Here is a 25799-nt window from a genome sequence, read left to right as displayed (position 1 = left end):
AGGGACTAGAATTGGGTTATTGGATAAAAAACGGAAAGTTTTCTTCATAGAAGTGGGTGAATAATGGAGTGCCGCAGGGATCTGTACTGGGATCAGTGCTATTTAACATAAAAGATCTAGAAATTGGAATGACAATTTGAGGTGATTAAATTTGTAGATGATAAAAAAGAATATTCAAAGTTGTTAAAATGCATGTGAACTGTGAAAAATTGCAGGAAGACCTTAGTAAAGTAGAAGACTGGGCATCCAAATGGCAGATGAAATTTAATGTGGACAAATGCAAAGTGATGCACTTTGGGAAGAATACTCCAAATCATAGTTACCCATTAAGCAAGAACAAGATCTAGGTGTCATTGTAGTCAATACATTAAAATCTTCTATCCAGTATACTACTATTTATCTCTTATATAATGCTGAAAGGCGAATGCAGTGCTGTACATTTTGACATTTATAGACGGTTCCTGCTCAGAAGAGCTTACAATCTAACTTGGACAGACAAGACATGACATAGAGGGTAGGGGATGCAGGACCCAAAGTAAGAGGAGTTAGGAGTTGAAAGCATTCTCAAAGAGGTGGGCAGTGTACAGCGATGACAGTGTACAGTGATGGCCAAAAAAGCTAGGAACTACTAGGAACTATTAGGAAAGACATGGTAAATAAGACCAAGTATATTATAATGCCTCTGAATCACTCTATGGTGTGACCTTATCTTGAGTATTGTGTTCAGTTCTGGTTGCCGTATCTAGTTTCAAGTTTATTATGGTTTGATATACCGCTTTAATATACAAAAAGTTATTGCAGAATTAGAAAAGGTTCAAAGAGGAGCAACCAAAATAACAAAGGAGATGGAACACCTCTCGTATGAAGAAAGGCTAAAGAGGTAGGGCTGTTCAGCATGGACAATCATTGGCTAAGGGAAGATATGATTGAGGCCTACAAAATTCTGTGTGGTGTAGAATGGGCAAAAGTGAATTGATTTTTCAATCTCAAAAATTACAAAGACTAGTGGGCATTTAATGAAACAACATGGAAATATCTTTAAAACAAATAGAAGGAAATATTTTTTTCACTCAATGAATAGTTAAGCTCTAGGACTCATTACCAGAGGATATGGAAACAGGGGTTAGCATTGCTGGATTTAAAAAAATGTTTGGACAAATTTCTGGAGAAAAAGTCCACAGTCTGCTATTGAGACAGAGATGGTGGAAGTCACCACTTGCCCTGAGATTGGTAGCATGGTATGTTGCTACTATTTGGGTTTCTGCCATATACATGTGATCTAGATTGGCCACTGACAGAAATAGGATTCTGGGCTAGATGGACCATTGGTCTAACCCAGTAGAGTTATTTTTATGTTCTTATATACATGTGTATAGTACCCATATTCAGTAGGGTGGCAGCATATGCAAACCATCAGAAGATCAATATACATGTGGATAACCAGGATAATGCTGTTTTGCATGTGACAGAATAGCTGGGGGCCATGGTAGCATCCATGTGCAAGTGGCAGTATTTTATGTTGGATTCCTCCCACCCCTCCATTATAATAGCACTGTGCCTATCGCTTGCCCATGCCTTTCCTTCACTCCTGCTCCTGCCCCACAAATCTAAGATGATATATTTCTGGCCTCACATTGCATAGCAATATTAGGAATATTCAATGTCTCTGGGAGTGCTCTGAATGAAGGACTAGGAGGAAACATATGCCTTTTTTGCAGATGACACAAAGATTTGCAAGGGTGGACACTATGGGGATATCCCCCCCCCCCCCTCCCGTGTTATTTTCATTGTAAAATGAAGAATATATGTGTTTATTTTTGTCCTGGCCAAGCCATGGCCATACCTCATCCCCTTGAAATCTCTATGCATCTGAATGTGTAAACAGCTGCTTTACAAAATCAACATTTACACGTGTATATGGTACCCGCATGTATATGCCGCTATTTACACATGGAGATGGTTCTAAAATAACCCTCATAGGTACATACATGTCTTTATAACATAGACTTAGAATAGACTGCCTGAATGACCTCCTACATCTCAGCAATTGGTTTTAAAATTAGTTTCCACTTACATAGTAATTCCTGCATTACATTACATTACATTAATGACTTCTATTCCGCCTGTACCTTGCAGTTCTAAGCGGATTACATCAAAAGATAACTGGACATTTCCAGGATGAGGGATACAATTAAAGATATTGGGCCTAATACATCAAGAAGATAGCTAGACGTTTCCAGGAAGATGAATACAATTAAGAGCGTTAGGTCTGAAACAATTTTGAAGGGAGGATACTGGGAGGGGGAGAGAGGGGAAAAGAAAAAGGGGTTAGTACATTTGGATGAATTTCTTAAATAGCATGGTTTTGATTTCTTTTCGGAAAGCTTTGATGTCAGTTGATGCTGTCAGTAAGTTGGTGATTGAGGGGTCCAATTTAGCTGCATGTTTTGCTAGTAGGTTGTCGTATATCTTTTTGCGCTTTGTTCCTTTAAAAGGGGGGTGGGAGAAAGGGGATTGGGAGAGGCATTCTATAAATGGCACCCAAGGTTCAGCACTGGGAAGATCTGCACTAAACTAGTATTTATTTATTTCTAACATTTCTAAACCGCCTATACCGAAGCGGTTAACAATTAAAACATTCACAGTAGTTCAAAGGACAGTACATTTACAAAATGCATTCAGTTACCTTCAATCACATAATAATTTAACCCACTTAGAATAATATTAAAAACTCGATGAGTTTACGTTATCCATCCCCACCAATTAAAGTGCAACAGTCACATTCCAGAGTTCTTATTAAATTATGCCTATCAACACAATTTCTGCAAAAGGCACTCTACATGGAACACCTTTTATAGAATACTGGTTAAGCGTGGTTCTCGTGCCTGTGAGCGCGGCACTTGCGCCTGCTGTAAATGCTGGCGTGCAGCTAATGGGAGCTGAGCACATCAGTGACCCCTATTCTAGAACTTTGCACCTAATTTCTGAGAATGCTCCTGACCCGCCCATACCCCTCTCAGGGCCACGCCCCCATATGGGTTGCATTCCATGTGAGTAAAACGTAGGTGCACTTTGTACAGAATAAGGTGCAGAGCAGATATGTGTGTAAACCCAATTATTGATTTTAATGGCTCATTGACTACTTTGTGCGTGGATCTGGGATCCGCACCCAAATGTTGATGACCTATATAGAATCCAGCGATAAATGTATGGTGTGGAATGGAGAGTTGAATGGGCTGGGACAGGACAGCACCTTGCAGTTAATGCACTGCACGTTTGCTGTTAACACCCAGCTAGCATGGAGCAGTTAATGCCACCTCAGTGGGTGGTATTAAGAACATCTGGGTCATTTGCAATACAGTTAGCATACCTTAAGTGAATTGTCTCTGCATTATTTATTGTACAGTGCTGTGTACATCTAGCGGCACTGTAGAAATGATAAGTAGAAGTAGTAACTATATGGGAAGATGCTGGGCACACCCCGAAGAGTTAAAGTTACAGCACATTAACATTTACAGCAAAATTGTAGTGTAGCTTGGTTAAAAAAACAAACAAAAAAAAAAAGGCCCCCTTAATCTTTAATGACAGTGCTTAAAACAGCAGTGTGCCCACCCTCAGTGTTTTAACTCTTGGTTCCGGTTTCCCATCCTGAATGTGTGCTGGTAGGTATTGTATCTTTTTCTTTGCAACAGCACTAATTTATCCTTTAATCCCTGTACTAGAAGGAAGGAAAACTAGTAATTTGTCTTAAAAGTAAAAAAGGTGGCTGCACCGGGAGTGATTGAACTGTTTCATGGTGAAGATGAGTGACTCATAAGTGAATCACTGGCAGCTATTGAAGAAATGTTTTTCTTGGTGAAGAACGTAATAGTCATCAAGCATTCTTATCAACTTAACTGCTACGTGGCTTGTCATGAAATTTTATTTGCCCACCATTAGTAATATGGGAAATACTCAGGAGCACATTTTATGGTCAAAATATACTACGATATTATCCAATTGACATGCAAAGAGACATTTTGTTTAAAAGTAATTTTATCATCAGCTTACATTGTGCCTTTCTGTAACATAAGAAGAAAATAAATGTCTTTCAGCATTCAGATCCAAAATATAACAAGATACCTTAAAATAAAATCAAAAGTCCCAATATTCAAAATGATTTAAGTTGGTAGGAGAAGCTCCCGCCTGCTTAAATCAGGAGGGGATTTGCAGTAGCACTTAACTGGGCATGCTGCTCAATATCTTCCCTGACTGCCATGGCACTTCCCAGTTAGTGCTGGAGCAGTCTGCGGGCAGAGTCTGAATAGAGCCAGGAGTTATGTGAATGTGTAGAGTTACCTGGTAGGTGGGCTAGTGAACCATAGACAGGAGGACCTAGGTTCATAAGGCACTCTAAGTACATCTATAATATTAAGTATGAGCTAATCAAAATCAACCCAAATCCTGCTATACTGCTATATAGGTATCACCTGCAGCCATAAGGGCTATTGGGGTGGTACACAGGTGGGTATAGTAGGTTTTGGGGGGGATCACCTTCAATTATAAGAAGTTATGGTGAGATATACATCTGACACCCTTTATGTCAAGTTCACAGCAATGCCCTCTAAGGTGCCCCACTGCTCTGTTCGGATGTGTATGCTGCCCATCCGTTATAATGCTGGCCCTTCCCACATCCAAATGGGCTTGATTTGGCTGTTTTGAAGACGTTTTTGTATTTGAAAATGACCAAAAAAATTGGACGTCCTAAAGACCAAGACGTCCAAGTAGGTCATTTTCAAAAAAAATTTTGGACCTCTTGCAGTTTCGAAAATGGCTGTTTCCCCACCACGATAGGTGGATGTGTTGTGAGATATGTCCAAATTTGGACTTAGATGCACTATTGAAAATGCCCCTCCACGTGAATGGCTTAGCAGATGAAATGCCCATACTGTATGCCCCCAAATCTTTTGCATTTATAAATCAATTGGCCATTTCTTAATTCATAGGTATACATATCTACAAGTGTTTTGCATAACTGAAGCTATGCTCTGAGAATATTGGTATCCTCGCCTCTTTTTCTTGCAAATGAGTTGACCAAATAATTTATTTAGTCAGCATGGCAGTTGAAAGGAGAAAGTTTAAAGTTACTCCTGAAGATTTCTAGACAATTTCTTTGAATGTCAGTCCTAAGATATATAATGCCATAATCAGTCCTAATAGTTTATAAATGGTGTTAAGAAAATGCTGCTTTTGACACTGTAGACCACCACCTTGATACTCTTGTCCTCACTTGGATTGCAAGGCCCTGTTCTTTTTTAGTTCTCTTCTTATCTCTCACATCGCACCTTTAGTGTATTGTGCAGTGCTCTAAAACTATCCCTAAACCTACCCTACGAAGCAGGCAGGTTAGGGAAACTGCCCTGCAGAATTTATCCCCAGTGAAAGATAACCCAAAAGTGACCCGATTATACATGCCTGGTTCTAATGTTGGGAGTGCTAAAAGCAAAGAACTTCAAGGACCAGCATGCACCAGGCAGGTAATAGCAAAACTCAAAACCCTGCAATCAGCTCTGCTGGGGGCAGGGTTAATGAGCAGGGAAGCAATCCAGGCTCATTAGCAAAGCACCAGAGAACCACATGTGTTGTGAGGGGCAATCAGCCCATGCTAGGAAAAATGGTGTGTTCTCTAGGCCAAGGGAGGCAGAGGGAGCCACAAGCTTACAGGATACCTGAATCCTTGGAGAGAAGCTGACCTGTGCTATTCAGGATTCAGAAGTCAGTATTTCCCACAGAAAGCAAGGAGTAAACCTCAGGAATGAAACTTCTAATCATTCTTCTGAAGGTAATAAGGAATTTGATACAGAAATGTCAGAAGAAATGCTTACAAATGATGTTGAAATGGAACCTGAGGAGTCATGCTTGTTTGAGAGCATGATTACAGAGTAAAGTTTGGGGAAAGTAAAAATGCTGTTTCTGATAAGGTAGTGTTGCCTTACAAACCTAAGACTGCCAGAAGAGTAAAGAATTACTGCTTCTGATGTAATTAAGAATAACAGAAGAGATAAGAATCACTGTTCTTTCTGAATTTGCATAATCACAGGAGAACTGTGGGGAACCTGTTCAAGAAGTGCAAAGCAGGTTGCAGGTTCCAGGACTTAAAACTGAAAAGTTATTTTTGTGTTTTCATGAACTTTAATAGTCAATAAAGCATGGTGGGCTAACAGGCTGTTTAGCCACCAATGAGAGTTTTTGTTTGTATGTTTTGGAATTGCACTACAATATAAAACCAGAAAATAAAGTCATATTAAAATTCACACTAAACACCTGGACCTTTTCATTTTGATGCAGATACCCCTCTACCCCTCCATGTCTCATTCAACCATTAGGCTGAGGCTTGGATGACCCAGATCAGGGCTCGGGCTACTCCAGTCCAGGTCTTACCCGATCACATTATGCAGTGGGGGATCCTCTTCCACTGCTATCCCATCAGTCAGGGTACCCCAAGGCTCTGTCCTGGGACCTCTTCTTTTCTCCATTGATGCTCATTCCCTTTGTGCTCTGATCTCCCATGGTTTTCAATATCACCTCTGTGCTGACAATTCTCATATCTAATAGTGGTTGGGCATGATCACTGGAGGCGACATCTAACTTGGCTGACTTTTCCAACAGCCTTGATCTCTGCAAACAATCTGAAAATAACAGCAGAAATCTATCATCAAAGAGTCATTTTTCTTCATCTTCTCCATGCAGATCTTAATAGCCTCATTTGGGAAAAAAAATATGTTCACGTTATCTGCTCTTCCTCTCTTACACAGGATTAGTGTAAATCTCTTCCTTGTTCGTGCAACTATTTCTTATACAGGAATGAGGATACTGGCAGTTCTCCTTAATTGCAATAGATGGGATAATAAACAAGGTAGTTTTGGATGACCAATGACAAATAGTGACCCTCTCTGAGTCACTGTATAAACAGCCCCATCATTCAGCTACAAAAGATTCATTGAATTCTGATGCTTTCACTAGCATTATTCTTCTTGTATTACTTAAGCATGCTAACTATAATTCTTTCACTAACATAGTAGATGACGGCAGATAAAGACCCGAATGGTCCATCCAGTCTGCCCAATCTGGGGGGAATGATTTTGATATACCACCTTTCTATGGTTACAATTAAAGCAGCTTGCATGTTGGCAGCATAGCTTTGTATATGCCTGCTTTAGTGAGAAAAAACATGAAAGACTAAACCTCATAAGCATAGACTATAAGAACTCCTCCTGCTTCCACTGGTTCATGTATCTTCTCGGTATTCTCTTCACTGGTTATGTTTAGGATTTGGGAAACAGCTGCTATTGAGGGATTAGAAGAGGGTGTCCCTGTGTCTTGTGTTCCCTCCTCCCCCCCTCCCCGATGCCAAACTGTGACAGTGCTGGGAAAACACACATTTATTTTTCCAAAATGGCAAGTGTACATTATTAGTCTACAGCATAAGTGTGTATGCAGGCAGAGGTACTGAATATCAACCCGTTGACATTTTCATCATTTTATTTCCAAAATAGATGTTTATGCCTCTCCCCCTCAGTGTATAAATGTTCTTTTCTCCTTTATTTTACCACAGTCTAAACCTGGACAACTCAGTTCCGATTTCTATATTGTTTCTAAAATGGGGCTGCCTACATTGCATGTGTTCTGTTGATCGTGGAACTACAAATATATCAGTTTAGGCGGTTTCATTAATCTGTGAGATTATTCATATTTCAAATTCTATAAAATTATGGCACAAAAACTGTATGCATCATTACCGATAAAACTGCATGCATGCACATGTGTTTCTCAATATTCTCTTCACTGGTTATGTTGCAGGGTCCTCCATTGCACAGCTTCCAGTAAATGCTTCTCCAAAGGACAAAATCTTGGAGCCATGTCACCGTGATACATGCGTGCTTGATGAGTCTTCTCTTAACGCCAAAGGTAGGACAATGTGGCCCTTCTTTTACAAGCCCTGTTTGTATATGATAAACATTAAAATTAAGCCAAAATCAATATCAAAATAACAAAAGAATATACTTCCAGTGAGTGTGAAAAATCCCGATGTGGGGTGTCAGATATGACCAATAAAAGCAAGACGCTTCAACGGTCTGTCAATTCTTCATTCGTCCCCAATAGTTATGACATCGTGATATCTTTATATATTTTTATAAAAGTTTTTCTTTATGCTTTTTATGCTCTTTATATGTTTTTCAGTGCATCTATCTTAGAAATAAGTTAATTATTAAGAACTTATCTTCGTTCCATTGTGGGTGATAATTATGATTATCTTATGAGGGGAGCATTGATTTGAACGCTGGAACATAAGATAATCATAATTATCACCCACAATGGAACGAAGATAAGTTCTTAATAATTAACTTATTTCTAAGATAGATGCACTGAAAAACGTATAAAGAGCATAAAAAGCATAAAGAAAAACTTTTATAAAAAATATATAAAGATATCACGATGTCATAACTATTGGGGACGAATGAAGAATTGACAGACCGTTGAAGCGTCTTGCTTTTATTGGTCATATCTGACACCCCACATCGGGATTTTTCACACTCACTGGAAGTATATTCTTTTGTTATTTTGATATTGTATATGATAAAAAAGCATAAACTGGCACTTAAACATCTGTCTTGCATACACATTTAAGTCTGTATTTTAGAAAGCCAGGACTGGCATAGGCGTCGGAACTGGGCCCAAAAAATTGCCACTTCATCATCCCTGGTGGTCCAGAGGTGCAGCAGGCAGGAGCGAGCTTTCCGGCTCCTGTCCCACTGCTAACCCGGCCGGGTGGGGTTGGTTTCTTCAGCTGCTGAGCAGCAATGAGCGGGAGCGTGCTTTGACGCTCCCGCTCGGTGCTCAGCGGCTTCTTTGACTGGCTCCAAAGGTAGGGGAAATTACTTTATCCCAGGACAAGCAGGCAGCATATTCTTAACACATGGGTGACGTCACCGACGGAGCCCTCGGTACGGACCTTTTAACTAGAAGTTTCTAGTTGGCCGCACCGCGCGTGCGCGAGTGCCTTCCCGCCCGACGGAGGAGTGCGTGGTCCCCAGTTTCTTCGTTTCCGCGGAGCGAAGAAGACGCGTGTATTTTTTCAACGGCCGTTGAAATCACTTTTTGCCTTCCCGCTCGCGCTTTTGTTATATTTTTTTCTTCCTCTACCTCCGGGTTTCCTTTTTCTTTCAATTACAAAAAAAAAAAAAAAAAAAAAACTTTGATTTTTATTGTTTCTTTCGTTTTTGCCCCGGCGGGGCCTGTTGCCATTATACAGGCCTCGGACTTCGATTTTGCGGAGGCTATCTTCCCCTTCATGCCCCCGCAGGTCGGTTTTAAGAAGTGCCAGCGGTGTGCACGCCCGATCTCCGTTTCTGACCCACACAATTGGTGTTTGCAGTGCCTGGGTCCGGAGCATCGGGCAGATTCTTGCACCCGCTGTGCCACTTTACAAAAACGTACTCTTAAAAACCGAAGAATCCAGCAAACCCTGCTCTTCGGCTCCGAGTCGGCGATGGATTCATCACCCTCAGCGGCGGTACCGCAGAAATCGGCACCGTCCAGCTCGACACCGACCGATCCCGCATCGGCGCCACTGGCGCCAGGTAAGCCGGCTAAGAAGCCTTCCTCTTCCCTCGAGCGCCCTCCAGCTACGGTGACGACACCGTCCATACCGGCATCGCACCGGTCCCGTAAACGCTCCGCCCCGATAACGGTGAGTGCCTCGTCATCGGCCTCCTCATCGCCGGGGCGTGGAGCGGCATCCAAGGAACCGAAGAAAAAGAAAGCGGTTCCGATGCCACCCCTGGATGACCGTATCTCGGCCATCCTACAAACTCAGCTTCAGGAGCAGTTGAAGAAACAGCTTGAACAACTGCTACCCTCTATCCTGGCACCGCTCCTTCCGGTACCAGACCGGCCCGAGCCCCGCACCGAGCCCCCGGTGTCCACTCCTTCGGTACCGGTAAACACCTCGATGCCGATCCTTTCGGCACAACAACTTCCTGATGATCCTGTGGTTCATTCTCGAACCACAGTGGATCCTGCTCGGCACCAGGCGGTACGGCACTCTTCTCGGGACCGAGAACGACGCCGATCGTCCTCCCCTGGTGCCGTTTCGGTGCGCTCTGGTAAATCTTTGTCCAAAACTCACCACACCGCACCCTCCACCCCGGTGTCCCGACACGCACCAGAGGTCAGGGATCCGGATTTATGGGAGGAGACTCCTCTCGGTACCGAGGAGGATCCCTCCTCATCTGATGAGGAACCATCGGCGCCTGATGCCTCCTCTAAACCTGAGCAGTCTTCTTTTTCTAAATTTCTGAGGGAAATGTCTGCTGCTCTGTCACTTCCCCTTGAATCTGACTCCAAAAAGTCTCAAGCCTTTTTAGAAGCCTTAGACTTTGAGCAACCTCCTAAAGAGTTCCTCAAACTTCCCGTACATGACATCTTACGGGAGACATTCTACAAAAATTTGGAAAATCCCCTCACGGTACCGGGAGCTCCCCGTAAACTGGACAACCTTTACCGTGTCATCCCTATTCCAGGATTCGACAAATCTCAATTGCCCCATGAGTCCCTTCTGGTGGAATCCACCTTAAAAAAGACTCAGGGCTCCAGTGTCTATGCCTCTACCCCTCCTGGCAGAGAAGGTAAGACCATGGACAAGTTTGGCAAGAGGCTTTACCAAAATGCCATGCTTGCCAACAGGGCAAACAACTATTCCTTCCATTTTTCCTTTTATCTCAAACACTTGGTCCAACAGCTGTCTGCCCTCCAGAAGTACCTTCCTGAGCGCAAGGTCCCGCTATTCCAGCAGCACATATCTGGCCTTCTCCAAATGCGCAAGTATATGGTCCGCTCGATCTACGACTCCTTCGAGCTCACCTCTCGGGCCTCTGCTATGGCTGTAGCCATGCGTCGCTTGGCCTGGCTCAGAGTCTCCGACCTGGACATCAACCACCAGGACCGCCTGGCCAACGCCCCCTGTCTCGGGGATGAGCTTTTTGGAGAGTCACTGGATTCCACCACCCAGAAACTCTCCGCCCATGAGACTAGGTGGGACACCCTAATCAAGCCGAAAAAGAAGGCTCCGCCTGCTCGACCCTATCGGCCTCAATCATCCTACCAGCGGAGGTTCTCAGCCAGGCCACTCAATCCGCCTCCCCAACAATCTCGGCGACCCCGTCAACAGCAGCACCATGCCCAGGCTCGGTCTCAGGCCACCCAACCCTCCAAGCCTCCTCAGCCTGCTAAACAATCTCAGCCCTTTTGACTCTTCTCTCCAGGGCATAGCCAGTCATCCACCCTCGCTGCCTCTTCCACAGCCTATCGGGGGTCGTCTCACCATTTTCTCAAGCCGTTGGGAAGTCATCACGTCGGACCAGTGGGTCCTCAACATCATCCGCCACGGCTACTCTCTCAACTTCCAGACTCTGCCCCCGGACAACCTTCCCGTAGAGTCTGCTTCAAACTCATCCCAAACCCCCCTCCTCCTGAGGGAGGTTCAATCCCTCCTCCTTCTCAATGCCATCGAAGAAGTACCTCCAGATCAAAGGGGGCAGGGATTCTACTCCCGCTACTTCCTGGTACCCAAAAAGACGGGAGACCTCCGTCCCATTCTCGATCTCAGGGACCTCAACAAGTGTCTGGTCAAGGAGAAGTTCAGAATGCTCTCCCTTGCCACGCTCTATCCTCTTCTTTCTCAACACGACTGGCTATGTTCCCTGGACCTCAAAGAGGCCTACACTCACATCTCCATCAATCAACATTCTCGCCGCTACCTGCGATTCCAGGTACTGCACCACCACTATCAGTACAAGGTGCTACCGTTCGGCCTCGCCTCCTCACCCAGGGTCTTCACCAAGTGCCTTATAGTGGTAGCAGCCTTCCTCAGGTCTCACAACCTCCAGGTGTTCCCCTATTTGGACGATTGGTTGGTGAAAGCACCTACGTCTCCACTTGTGCTACAGGCTACTCATCACACCATCTCTCTCCTCCACCTCCTGGGGTTCGAGATCAACTACCCCAAGTCGCATCTGCTTCCCACCCAGCGACTTCAATTCATTGGAGCAGTTCTGGACACCACGCTAATGAGGGCTTTTCTCCCCTCCGATCGCAAGCAGACCCTGCTCCATCTCTGCCGTCAGGTACTCATGCATCCCTCCATTCCTGCTCGACAGATGATGGTCCTCCTGGGTCACATGGCCTCGACAGTGCATGTCCTTCCTCTGGCTCGTCTCCACCTTCGTACACCTCAGTGGACGCTCGCCAACCAGTGGTCACAGACTACGGATCTTCTTTCTCATCCCATCTCTGTGACATCATCTCTTCAGCAATCTCTCCAATGGTGGTTGAACTCCTCAAATCTTTCCAGGGGTCTACTTTTCCATCTGCCCCCCCACTCTATGATCATCACCACAGATGCGTCCCCCTACGCGTGGGGAGCTCACCTGGGAGATCTACGCACCCAGGGACTTTGGACCCCACAGGAGCGTCGTCATCACATCAATTTCCTGGAACTCAGAGCCATATTCTACGCCCTCAAGGCTTTCCAGCATCTTCTCTGTCCTCAAGTCCTCCTCCTGTGCACAGACAATCAAGTCGCCATGTTCTACATAAACAAGCAGGGCGGCACCGGATCTCGCCCCCTTTGTCTGGAGGCTCTGCGCATCTGGACCTGGGCCACGGACCGCAATCTCTTTCTCAGGGCGGTCTATATCCAGGGCGAACAGAACTCTCTGGCCGACAATCTCAGCCGCATCCTTCAACCTCACGAGTGGACGTTGGACCCTCCGACTCTACTCTCCATCTTTGCTCGATGGGGCACTCCGCAGGTGGACCTCTTTGCAGCACCTCACAACCATCAGCTGCCCCAATTCTGTTCCAGACTCTTCTCTCCTCACCGTCTGGCCCCGGATGCATTCCTGCTCGACTGGAGGGATCGGTTCCTCTATGCCTTCCCTCCACTTCCTTTGATGTTGCGGACCTTGTCCAAACTCCGCAAGGACAATGCCACCATGATCCTCATCGCCCCTCGGTGGCCTCGTCAACACTGGTTCTCCCTTCTGCTTCAACTCAGCTCCAGGGAGCCCATTCCTCTTCCTGTGTTTCCTACTCTACTTACACAGCAGAATCAGTCTCTACTACATCCCAACCTGTCTTCCCTCCACCTGACAGCTTGGTTTCTCTCGGGCTGACCTCTCCGGAGAATCTATCTCAACCGGTCCGCCTCATTTTGGACGCCTCCAGGAAACCGGCCACTCTTCAATGTTACCATCAGAAGTGGACCAGATTCTCCTCGTGGTGTCTCCGGCATCATCAAGAACCCACCTCTTTGGCGGTGGAAACTGTCTTGGACTATTTGCTCTCGCTGTCCAACGCTGGCCTCAAAACCACTTCCATCAGAGTCCACCTCAGTGCCATCACTGCGTTTCACGAGCCTATTCTCGGGAAACCCCTCACGGCTCATCCTCTGGTTTCAAGATTTATGAGAGGGCTCTTCAACATCAAACCGCCTCTCAAGCCTCCTCCCGTCGTCTGGGACCTGAATGTGGTTCTCTCTGCCCTTATGAAACCTCCGTTTGAGCCTCTTGCCACAACTTCATTCAGGCTTCTTACCTGGAAGGTGCTTTTCCTAATTGCCATCACCTCTGCCAGGAGGGTTAGCGAACTGCATGCACTGGTTGCCGACCCACCGTTCACTGTTTTTCACCATGACAAGGTTGTTCTGCGTACCCACCCTAAATTCCTTCCCAAGGTGGTCTCAGCTTTTCACCTCAACCAGTCCATTGTGCTTCCCGTCTTCTTCCCTAAGCCTCACTCGCATCCTGGAGAACAGGCGTTGCACACGCTGGATTGTAAGCGTGCCCTTGCTTACTACCTTGATCGTACCAGAGCTCACCGAACATCCCCTCAGCTCTTTTTGTCTTTCGATCCCAACCGTTTGGGCCGTCCTGTCTCCAAACGGACACTTTCAAATTGGCTTGCTGCCTGTATTGCCTTCTGTTATGCTCGGGCCGGTCTCTCACTGGAAGGATCTGTCACGGCCCACAGAGTCCGAGCTATGGCTGCTTCTGTGGCTTTCCTCCGTTCCACGCCCATCGAGGAAATCTGCAAGGCGGCCACTTGGTCCTCAGTTCACACGTTCACTACTCACTACTGTCTGGATGCATTCTCCAGACGGGATGGACACTTCGGCCAATCTGTGTTACAAAATTTATTTTCCTAATGGCCAACCATCCCTCCTCCCTCTTTGTTAGCTTGGAGGTCACCCATGTGTTAAGAATATGCTGCCTGCTTGTCCTGGGATAAAGCACAGTTACTTACCGTAACAGGTGTTATCCAGGGACAGCAGGCAGATATTCTTAAGTCCCACCCACCTCCCCGGGTTGGCTTCTTAGCTGGCTTATCCTAACTGGGGACCACGCACTCCTCCGTCGGGCGGGAAGGCACTCGCGCACGCGCGGTGCGGCCAACTAGAAACTTCTAGTTAAAAGGTCCGTACCGAGGGCTCCGTCGGTGACGTCACCCATGTGTTAAGAATATCTGCCTGCTGTCCCTGGATAACACCTGTTACGGTAAGTAACTGTGCTTTATTTTCAATTTAGTGATTGAATTGTGTCAGTTTTGAAAAATGACATCTGCTGTCTATATTTTGCACTGTTAGGAAGAAATGCATTTGTTTCTATTTCTCTGGGGGTTGTATTGCATTCAGAGTCTTGAATCTTAGGGTTTGGTTTGTATATATTAGTACTTTAGTTTCTGGTCCTGTATTTTCATGGGGTTATCTGTGTTCTTCATGTGTGACCAAGGCCAGGTGTTCTGGTAGAAATGAATATTGAGAAACATACGGTGTGTTTTGCGTAGTTTAATTTTCTGGTTAACCATTATGTATTAATAAAATTATATTGTGTGTACATATGGAAAATGAATGGAAAAAATGGTATTACAATTAGTACTATTATAGGGGCGGGGTCTGGGGTGGAGCTCCGCTGCCTATGAGCCAGGGTACATAAGTCTCAAAGCCAAGTGAGTACAAATGGCAAGAGGTGTGGTCTTGGGGTGTTTCAGGCAGGACAAAGGTATGGCAAGTTGATAGACATTTAGCCCTATTTCAGAAGGGGACTTCATGGAGCAGCATATGGGTTTAATGCCCCTTAATGCGAGCGAGGGAATTAGCTTACGTTAAACTCTGAAAACTCATAGATATAATATGAGCTTTAGAATTTAGTATGCGGTAATTCCCCTAACATAGATTAAAGGTATGGTAAGCCCTAATTCTGCTGGAGGAATTCCCTCCAAATGCCTATGTCTTAAAAGTAGGGTTCTCAAAACAAAAGAAAGGCAGGCCGATGTCACAGTATAACACAAGGGATTTTATTGAAAGTAGGGTTACCAGATGTCCGGATTTTTCCGGATATGTCCTCCTTTCCGAGGACATCTCCCGGACTCTGGATGGCTTTTCAAAACCCGGCAGTTTGTCTGGGTTTTGAAAAGCTTCCTATCAAAATTGCATCAGAAAGGGGCATCCATGCATGGATGCCATCTGAGGGGAAGAGATGGGAGACAGAATGGGGTGTGACACAGGCAAAAGGGGGCAGGCCTAGGGGCATGGCCATGGGTCTGGATTTTCCTTCGGGGAAAATCTGGTAATCCTACTAAAAGATCAACATCGGGAGTTACACCTGCTACCAAGCACATTTAGGAGGGATTAGAGGAGGATGCCCCTTTAATCTCCTGGTGTCTTTTGTTCCCGCCCCCTCCAAATGCCAAACTCGCACAGGAAGCCATTCTCATTGACAGTGCTGGGATAGTACTTTGAAGCTTGTTTTCAAAACTTAGCTCTTTTCTGAGGCCTTCCCCTCCTCCCCTTCCTAATGTAAAACATCTTTTCCTTTATTTTTTAAAATATATACAAGTATATAGAATACCTGTTCTGTTAACCACATAGTTGCCATTGTGGTTCCTGTTGCGGTATATCAAATGCTGTGGGAGGGGTATGTCCAGTAGGAAAAAGGAGGTATTGATGCCTCTGTATCAGACTCTGGTGAGACCTCATTTAGAATATTGTGTACAATTCTGCAGGCCGCACCTTCAAAAAGATATAAAAAGGATGGAGTCGGTCCAGAGGACGGCTACGAAAATGGTGTGTGGTTTTCGTGATAAAGTGTATGGGGACAGACTTAAAGATCTCAATCTGTATACTCTGGAGGAAAGGTGGGAAAGGGGAGATATGATAGAGACGTTTAAATACCTATGTAATGTAAATGCGCATGAGTCGAGTCTTTCATTTGAAAGGAAACTCTGCAATGAGAGGGCATAGGATGAAGTTAAGAGATGATAGGCTCTGGAGAAATCTAATGAAATACTTTTTTACAGAAAGGGTGGTAGATGCGTGGAACAGTCTCCTGGAAGAGGTGGTGGAGAAAGACTGTGTCTGAATTCAAAAGGGCCTAGGATAGGCACGAGGGATCTCTCGGAGAGAGAAAGGGATAATGGTTACTGCGGATGGGCAGACTAGATGGGCCATTTGGCCTTTATCTGCCGTCATGTTTCTAGATAAATAAATAAAATATGTTTATTTTTCTAAAATGGTTTCTGCCAGGTACTTGTGACCTAGATTGGCCACTGTGGAAATAGGTTACTGGGCTAGATGTACCATTGGTCTGACCAGTATGGTTATTCTTATGTTCTATAAAAATACATGTGTACATGAATGTGTACATGTTGGCACAAACATGTTTATGTGCTGGTTTTTAAACCCATTGAAATTTTCTACATTTTTTTCTAAAATGGATGTTTTTGCCTCCCGCAATCGGGCCTGGATTCTATAAACGGCATCCCGATTGTAGGCAGCGGTAGGTGTCCTACCGCTGTCTAACCAGCCAATCAGGATACACGTTTTTTTTTTTAAACCTCTCGTGGCAGGCCGCCTACATTGGTGGCGCCTCCGGGAGGTGTGCAAGCCCACCTAAGCTCACTTAAGGCTAGGTGAGGGTGTGATTTGGCCCAGAAATAGCCTTAGACGGACCTAGGTGGCACCGCGGGACATGCAAACAATGTAGGCCAGTAAAATGCTAGTCTACATTGTAAGTACCGTATTTTCACGTAGATAACGCGCACCCATGTAAAACGTGCACACGGGTATAGCGCGTGAAAAACACAAATTTATGTACAGAAATTTTTATATACCGCGCACACCCGTATACCGCGCATGCTGCCCGACCCTCCTTTCGCCCGCCCCGACTCTCCTCTGGCCACCCCGACTCTTCTTTCGCCCGCCCCGACTCTCCTCTCCCCCTTGAAGTCCTGTCCCCACCCTGAAAGCCTGATGCCCCCCCCCGACGTCCGATTCACCCCCCCCCCCCGCAGGACCGCTCGCACCCCCACCCCGAAGGACCACTCGCACGCACACGCACCCCGAAGGACTGCTCGCACCCCCACAGCCTCCCAACCCCCCCCATCATGTACAAGCTCCTACCGGTGTCCTGCTGCTTCCTCTTGGCGGTCCCGACTCCCCGACATGATCGGGGCAAGAGGGAGCTCAAGCCCTCTTGCCCCAGCCAACTGCGGCACCCCCGACACGATAGGGGCAAGAGGGAGCTCAAGCCCTCTTTCCCCCCCGACTCCTCGACACGATCGGGGCAAAAGGGAGCCCAAGCCCTCTTGCCCCGCCGACTCCCCGACAATATCGGGCCAGGAGGGAGCCCAAGTCCTCCTGGCCCTGGCGACCCCCCCACCCCCCGCTAGTTGTTCGGGCCAGGAGGGAGCCCAAACCCTCCTGGCCACGGCGACCCCCTACACCCACCCCGCACTACATTACGGGCAGGAGGGATCCCAGGCCCTCCTGCCCTCGACACAAACCCCCCTCCCCCCAACGACCGCCCCCCCCCCCAAGAACATTACATTACATTACATTACATTACATTAGGGATTTCTATTCCGCCATTACCTTGCGGTTCAAGGCGGATTACAAAAGGTTAAATTAAAAACAGAGTTACAATGATTAGCTAGTGAGGTAGGTTGTAGATCTTATAGACATTTAGCGGGTTGTTGAGGGTGAGGTGGTTTGTAGTAGAGTTGATAGGTGGTCAAAGTGGAGGTTCTTTTGTTATTATTAGTGAGTAATGGTTAGATTGATCGTCAGTTTTGGTGTTACTAAGAGGTCGTGATGTTATTGCTGTTTCAGGAATTTCTTGAAAAGTGTGGTCTTTATTTCCTTTCTGAATGTCCTATAGTCTCCGACCGCCCCCCCAGCCGACCCGCGACCCCCATGGCTGACCCCCACGACACCCCCACCCCCTTCCCCGTACCTTTCTGTAGTTGGCCGGACAGACGGGAGCCAAACCCGCCTGTCCGGCAGGCAGCCAACGACGGAATGAGGCCGGATTGGCCCATCCGTCCCAAAGCTCCGCCTACTGGTGGGGCCTAAGGCGCCTGGGCCAATCAGAATAGGCCCGGGAGCCTTAGGTCCCACCTGGGGGCGGGGCCTGAGGCACATGGACCCAACCCGACCATGTGCCCAAGGCCCCGCCCCCATGAGGGACCTAAGGCTCCCGGGCCTATTCTGATTGGCCCAGGCGCCTTAGGCCCCACCAGTAGGTGGAGCTTTGGGACGGATGGGCCAATCCGGCCTCATTCCGTCGTTGGCTGCCTGCCGGACAGGCGGGTTTGGCTCCCGTCTGTCCGGCCAACTACAGAAAGGTACGGGGAAGGGGGGTGGGGTGTCGTGGGGGTCGGCCAGGGGGGTCGCGGGTCAGCTGGGGGGCGGTCAGAGGTTCTTGGGGGGGGCAGTCATTGGGGGTAGGGGGGTTTGCGTCGAGGGCAGGAGGGCCTGGGATCCCTCCTGCCCGTAATGTAGTGCGGGGTGGGGGTAGGGGGTCGCCGTGGCCAGGAGGGTTTGGGCTCCCTCCTGGCCCGAACAACTAGCGGGGGGTGGGGGGTCGCCAGGGCCAGGAGGACTTGGGCTCCCTCCTGGCCCGATATTGTCGGGGAGTCGGCGGGGCAAGAGGGCTTGGGCTCCCTTTTGCCCCGATCATGTCGGGGAGTCGGGGGGGAAAGAGGGCTTGAGCTCCCTCTTGCCCCTATCGTGTCGGGGGTGCCGCAGTTGGCTGGGGCAAGAGGGCTTGAGCTCCCTCTTGCCCCGATCGTGTCGGGGAGTCGGGGGGGCAAGAGGAAGCAGCAGGACACCGGTAGGAGCTTCTACATGATGGAGGGGGCGGTCGGGAGGCTGTGGGGATGCGAGCGGTCCTTCAGGGTGGGGGTGCGGGTGCGGGTGGGAGTGCGTACGAGCGGTCCTTCGGGGTGGGGATGCGGGTGCAGGTGCGTGCGAGCGGTCCTTCGGGGTGGGGGTGCGAGCGGTCCTGCGGGGGGGGTGAATCGGACGTCGGGGGGGAACTATGTAAAAAAAATTTTGTACAACGCGCTCACAGGTATAACGCGCAAAGGTATGCGCGGTATGTAAAAACCACGTATAACGTGCACGTTATATGCGAGAAAATACGGTAGATGCGGCTGCTGAGCTTATCGTGGCAAGGGACCTCCCTGCTGTGATGCAAATGCGGCTGTCTGTCCCCCCCCCTAAACAAACGCAGCAGGAGGGATGCACCTGCAAATTAATTAGCTAACAAGACATTCATTTGTAGTAAATTGAGGTTGTTAGGTGCCATCGATTCATATTCAAGTCCTAGTGACTTGATGATGATATCAAGTTTTGTGGCAGAATGCAGAAGTAGAATGCCGGGCCTTTCTTCTGCGCAGGATAAATTTGATGCTGTTGCCGTTGCCTCATCAAATACGATCCTCTGCCTCCAACACTGTCCATCTGCCAGCATAGGTTAACAATCAATTATTGCAGTTAATTGTTAATAATTGGAGTTTTCTCACTCAGTTTTCTGCGTTGTTATTCGACAACAATGAGCTCTCAAATCCATAGCGCACAACTCAGAAATAGAGAGTTGCACGGGGACAGAAATCCCACCCGTCCCCGCCAAAGTCTCACCCGTCCCCACCCGTCCCCATGAGGAATCCCACCCGTCCCCACCTGTCCCCGCGAGGAATCTCCTCCATCCCCGCCCGTCCCCATGAGGAATCCCCTCCATCTCCGCCCTTCCCTATAAACTTCAGAAATAGTTATTTCATTTAATTATGCTACTGAATTAAAGGCTCTGGTAGAAACCCATTTACAAATAAGCAAAAAGACTTTATTAATTTGGAAATATTAATTGGGAAGAATACATACTTTGTAAACGGGTTTCTACCAGAGCCTCTTTTGTTTATAAATTTTTATCAACACAACTAATATACTACTTTATCCTGAAGCAAAAAAAAAAGAAAAAAAAAGAAATATAATTATTTTCCTACCTTTGTTGCCTGGTTTCTGCTTTCCTCATGTTTTCATTCAGTTCCTTCCATCCACTGTCTCTCTTCCTTCTGCGTCTTCCATTTGCTCTGTTACTGTGCCTCTCCCTTTCTCCCCCCTTCCAAATTGGTCTGGCACCCATCTTCTTCCCTCCGCTCCCCCCATAGTCTGGCATCTCTGTCTTCTTCCCTGCCAGCATCTTCTCCCCACTCTCTCTTCCCCATTTCCTTTCAGCATCCTTCTCCCCCCCACATCTTCCCCATGTCCTGTCAGCGTCCTTCTCCCCCCTCTGTCTTCCCCATGTCCTTTCAGTGTCCTTCTCCCTCCTCTGTCTTCCCCATGTCCTTTCAGTGTCCTCCCCCCTCTGTCTTCCCCATGTCCTTTCAGCGTCCTTCTCCCTCTCTGTCTTCCCCATGGCCTTTCAGCGTCCTTCTCCACCCCCCCGTCTTCCCCATGCCTTTCAGCGTCCTTCTCCACCCCCCCGTCTTCCCCATGTCCTTTCAGCGTCCTTCTCCACCCCTTTGTCTTCCCCATGTGCTTTCAGCGTCCTTCTCCCCCTTCTGTCTTCCACAAATGCTTTCAGTGTCCTTCCCCCACCCGTCTTCCCCATGGCCTTTCAGCGTCCTTCTGCACCCCTTTGTCTTCCCCAGTGCTTTCAGCGTCCTTCTCCCCCTCCTTCTCTCCCGCCCCGGGTGCAGCACAGCCGGCCAGGTCCCCTTACTTTTGTGGTACTTCCCCGACCGACCGACCGACAACAGCCCCGGTCTGACAAACCTCCCTGCCCTTAACCGCGAATCTAAATTTCCTTCTTACAGCTGCTGTAAGAAGGTAATTTAGATTCGCGGTTAAGGGCAGGGAGGTTTGTCGGACCAGGGCTGTTGTCGGTTGGTCAGGGAAGCGCCACAAAAGTAAGGGGACCTGGCCGGCTGTGCTGCACCCGGGGCAGGGCGGACCGCCCCCCTCCCTTGGTAACCACTCGAGCCGCGAGGCTACTCCTCCTTACCTATCCTGCCTGCAGCACAGAGCCGAACGGAAGTCTTCCCGACGTCAGCACTGACATCGGAGGGAGGGAGGGCTTTGTTTAAGCCCTCCCTCCCCTCCGATGTCAGCGCTGACTTCGGGAAGACTTCCGTTCGGCTCTGTGCTGCAAGCAGAGCAGGTAGGGAGAAAATCCGCGCGACTTAGTACATCCAGCCCCGCAGGAACACCGCTACCCTCGGAGGCATCCCCACGGGATTCCCGCAACCCTAGGGGGTGTCCCCACGGGATCCCCGTGACCCGAAGGGGGGTCCCGCGCGATTCCCGTCATCCCTGTTCCCGTGCAGCTCTCTACTCAGAAAGGGGCATGGCCAGGGGCAAGACAGGAGCATTCCAAAAGATTGTGCGTGTGTCCTAGGGCTGATACTGAGACCGTGGGAAGGAGGCCAGTTATCTCCAGCGGTTGGTGCTGACTGCCAATATTCAGTGCAAAGCCGTTTCTGGTGACTAGCATTGAATATCCGGCCTATCTTTGGCCATAGTATAGTGCCATTCCTGTTCTCAAATTCCAAGAGTTGGGTGCCGACACTTACACCAGCTTTCAGCTGACGTAAATACTGGCCACAGGAATTGGCTTTAAGTGCTATTTTATAAATGACGCTCAACTGGAAGTGCTGTTCGTAAATTGCTGATTTTTCAGCTCCAATTATAAAATTTGCCCCTTTAATGTGTGGATTAGCACATTCTGTGTATCGTAAACTATGTGCCGCGGCGAGATTCCCAGTGTGCTGCAAGACACCAGCGAGTAGAGGCACTGGCTGACTGCCTAGAGGAAATGCATCTCTCGGTGAGAGGCATGTTCTGTAGTCAGTCAGCCGGCGCTTCTCCTCCTCATTGGCACCTCTCCATGCCTTTCCTCTTCCAACCCCCCCCCCCCCCAATTGGCAGCTCATGACCCATCTGGAGAGCCTCCTCATATGCGTGGATGTTGATGTAATGATATCACACGTGCACGTGACATCATCATGTCCACGTAAGCGCATGTCTGGATGCCCTCCAGCTGCGGCCCCGAGTTTACTGTACCGCAGCTCCGGAAAGTTTGCGAGACACTGTTCTAACCACTAAACCACTCTGCTGATAGTTGGTGCAGTGGCAATTAACTTGCTCTAAACCACACATTAAGGCCCTGATTCTATAAATGGTACCTAACTGATAGGCGCTGAGGAGTGCACGTGTCAATCATGCGCTAGGCTCCGGTAGATGTTAAAACCTTACGCACACTCCAGTTATGTCAGGGTCTTCCTGGCCTAAATGAGAGCACCTAAGTCAAACCATGCCCAAGAGCCACCGAAAATCTGCCCCCTAATCACGCCTACTTTCTGGTTAGCACCTTGGAATAGACACCTACCTCAAAAGAGTAGATGCCTACCAAGTTAAGCACCTGCTGTCTAATTAATTGCAATGTAATTGTTTTTAATAGTAATTTTCAATTAACGGTGCCAATTAAGGCTTAAGTAATTAAGTTGGGCACCTAGATCGGCTATGCGTGCCGATCTAGGCACCTAACTTTAGGCATCTTTTATAGAATCGGGGCCTAAGGGAGTGTGTGGCACAGTGATTAAAGCTACAGCCTCAACACCCTGGGGTTGTGGGTTCAAACCCACACTGCTCCTTGTGACCCTGTGCAAGTCACTTAATCCCCCCCCCATTGCCCCAGGTACATTAGATAGAGTGTGAGTCCCCCTGGGACAGACAAGGAAAAATGCTTGAGTACCTGAATAAATTCATGTAAACTGTTCTGGTCTCCCTTGGGAAAACGGTCTAGAAAAATAAATAAATTAATGCATCTTAGTAAGAGAACATAAGAAATGCCTTCTCCGGATCAGACCTAGGTCCATCTAGTCCGGCGATCCGCACACGTGGAGGCCCATTTAGGTACTCCTTTATGGAGACCCGGTTTTCCCATATCCCTCAATATGATTAGCAAGAAGGTATGCATCCAACTTGCGTTTGAAACCCAGAACAGTAGTCTCCATCACAACCTCTTCCGGGAGAGCATTCCAAGTGCCCACCACTCGTTGTACAAAACAGAACTTTCCGATGTTAGTCCTGAACCTGCTGCCGCTCAGTTTCAGGCTATGACCTCTTGTCCATGTCACATCTGAAAATGTTAGTAATGCTGGTTACTGATCTATTTTATCGAATCCTTTTAATATTTTAAAAGTCTCTATCATATCTCCTCGCAGTCTTCTCTTCTCAAGGGTGAACAGTCCCTGTTTCTTGAGGCGTTCTCTGTAGCTCAAATTCTCCATACCTTTGACTAGTTTCGTGGCTCGCCTCTGCACCCTCTCCAGCAGAGCTATATCCTTCTTAAGGTATGGAGACCAGTGTTGGACACAGTATTCTAAGTGTGGTCTAACCATAGCTCTATAAAGTGGCATTATAACTTCTTCCGATCTATTCGTGATCCCCTTCTTAATCATACCCAACATCCTGTTTGCCTTTTTCGCCGTCACCGCACTTTGAGCCGAAGGTTTAAGGGTTCTATAAATCACTACCCCCAGATCCTTTTCTTGTTCGCATTTGGTTAAAGTTCGCATTTGGTTAGAGACTCCCTAAATCGTTTTAAATAGCTTTTCATGTATTTTTACCTGATATTAAGACACCCAATCTCCTTTTAATACTCTTGGCTTTATATTCAGTTTAATGATTTGCTCATAAAAAAAACTTACGAATGTTTGTTTGTTTTTTAATCGCCATTTGAGGTTTTTCAAGCTTTTTGCAACACTGTATCTAGTCTTCAGTGTTCAAAGTCATAAAAATACTGTGTTGAATATATTCTTAGCTTGAACTATAGAGGGTAATGTGCACTAGTGAGGATTGCTAGTGGTAATTGGATTCAAATTCATCTTTTGTTGTCTTTGTATTTTTGTGAGTTAATTATTCATGTGGTTGCTAATTTATTTATTCCGCTAGCTTCTTTGTACCTCACAGTGTTTAGATGAACAGAGTAAGAAGGAAAATTATTTCATGAAGAATGCTTCTAATGTTTGGGTCACGAAACTGGCTGGCTGGATATGGGCAGAATTTTTAGGAAAAAAAAAACTAACCAAGTGGTTCTTGCCTCTTTCTGATGTATTTAAAATGTGCTCCTTTATCTATATATAGATTAACTGTAGGAAACAGTATCAGTGTCAAATTGTAATCCATGTTTGATGGCAGTCATTCTCATGATCTGGAATAAAACAACATATAGAAAATTTAGGGGCCCTTTTACTAAAGTGTGTTAAGCTTTTAGGCCCAAAATCAGTAAAAAAAAAATTGCAGTTGAAGTGTTTTTAAACTAAATTTCAAGGTGCCTACCGGCACCTAAAAATCAGCATCAGAACTGAGTTTCCATAGGTGTTTTAGGCTGCCTAACGCCACTGTAGGTGTGGCTAACACCGGAAGTGGCATTAGGCGGCCTAAAGCACCTACGTAGGTGTGATTCACATCATAGGTAGGCACCGGAAATGTAAGCCAGGAAAACCTTGGCTTACGTTTCCTGCGCTTACCTTTTTCCGATGGCTCAGTCTGTACCCAGCGCTGTCACGTGATTGACACTCAATAGGCGGCTGCTTTTAAGGCCGCTGCTGACCGTGGCGCCAGTTACAGAATCCAGGCCTTAATGAACAGTTAGCACATGCTAACAGGGTACCGCAAAAACATCTTAATAAGGCATTTTGCAGAATTTTGCCCGTTTTATCATGCTAACCTGCCTGTTTCTAATTGTGTAAAAATATTTGTGGGAGGGGCATGTCGTGGGCAGAGAGTGGGTGTTCTGATGAGTTCACACTAACTAGATAACACAGTCAATGCAAGAGTACTTAGGACCCATTTCTATATGTCGCCTAAGAAATTGGCGCCAACTAGTGCAGCGCCAAGTATGATTAGACGCACTGTATGGAATCACGCTTAGTGTTGCCTAAGCGGCATTAGGTATCATTCACGTGCACTAACTGCTAGGCACACCCTATTTATGCCAGGGTTTTCTTGCCCTAAATGCACATCTTATTCCATGGACTTTACAGTTCTGTTGCAGCAGAGATGCAACCATCTACCTCAGTATATTTCAAAAGAAATACCATACCATATTATATTATATAGGTTCTTATATCCTACAAATTTCAGCAAGGATTTATTACAGTTTACAATAAGATTCTGAGGCATACATTATAGTTATAGTGGGAGTCCTAGATTATGAATGAAAGGTGGGTCTTTAGCAATTTCCTGAGAGGGCTGTCGTTAACATATTAGTAAGCTATTCCAAACTTTGTGGCCTTGGAATGCAAATGTAGACTTGAATAGCTTCGGCGAATTTGTGGTGAAGGAAAGGGCAGTTAAAACCGTTGAGCTTGATATCTTTAGAAAATATCTGAAGACTTTTCTTTTTCAAACAATTGTT

At 46.9% G+C, this 25799-nt stretch overlaps 1 protein-coding gene across 4 annotated transcripts in view; it reads left to right on the top strand.

The window, feature by feature from the left end:
- STAC (SH3 and cysteine rich domain) overlaps window positions 1-25799 on the top strand; it is a 216166-nt gene that overhangs the window by 60299 nt on the left and 130068 nt on the right. For all 4 annotated transcript variants that reach the window (XM_033930457.1, XM_033930456.1, XM_033930458.1 and 1 more), the window contains exon 3: window positions 7840-7947. In XM_033930457.1, coding sequence (XP_033786348.1) covers window positions 7840-7947 — 108 coding nt within the window. The remainder of the gene's footprint in view (window positions 1-7839; window positions 7948-25799) is intronic.

Source organism: Geotrypetes seraphini, chromosome 2 (genome assembly GCF_902459505.1).
Source record: "Geotrypetes seraphini chromosome 2, aGeoSer1.1, whole genome shotgun sequence".
Classification (NCBI taxonomy): Eukaryota; Metazoa; Chordata; class Amphibia; order Gymnophiona; family Dermophiidae; genus Geotrypetes; species Geotrypetes seraphini.
The sequence above is the reverse complement of the archived record's forward strand: the minus strand, read 5'-3'. Positions and strand labels throughout refer to the sequence as shown.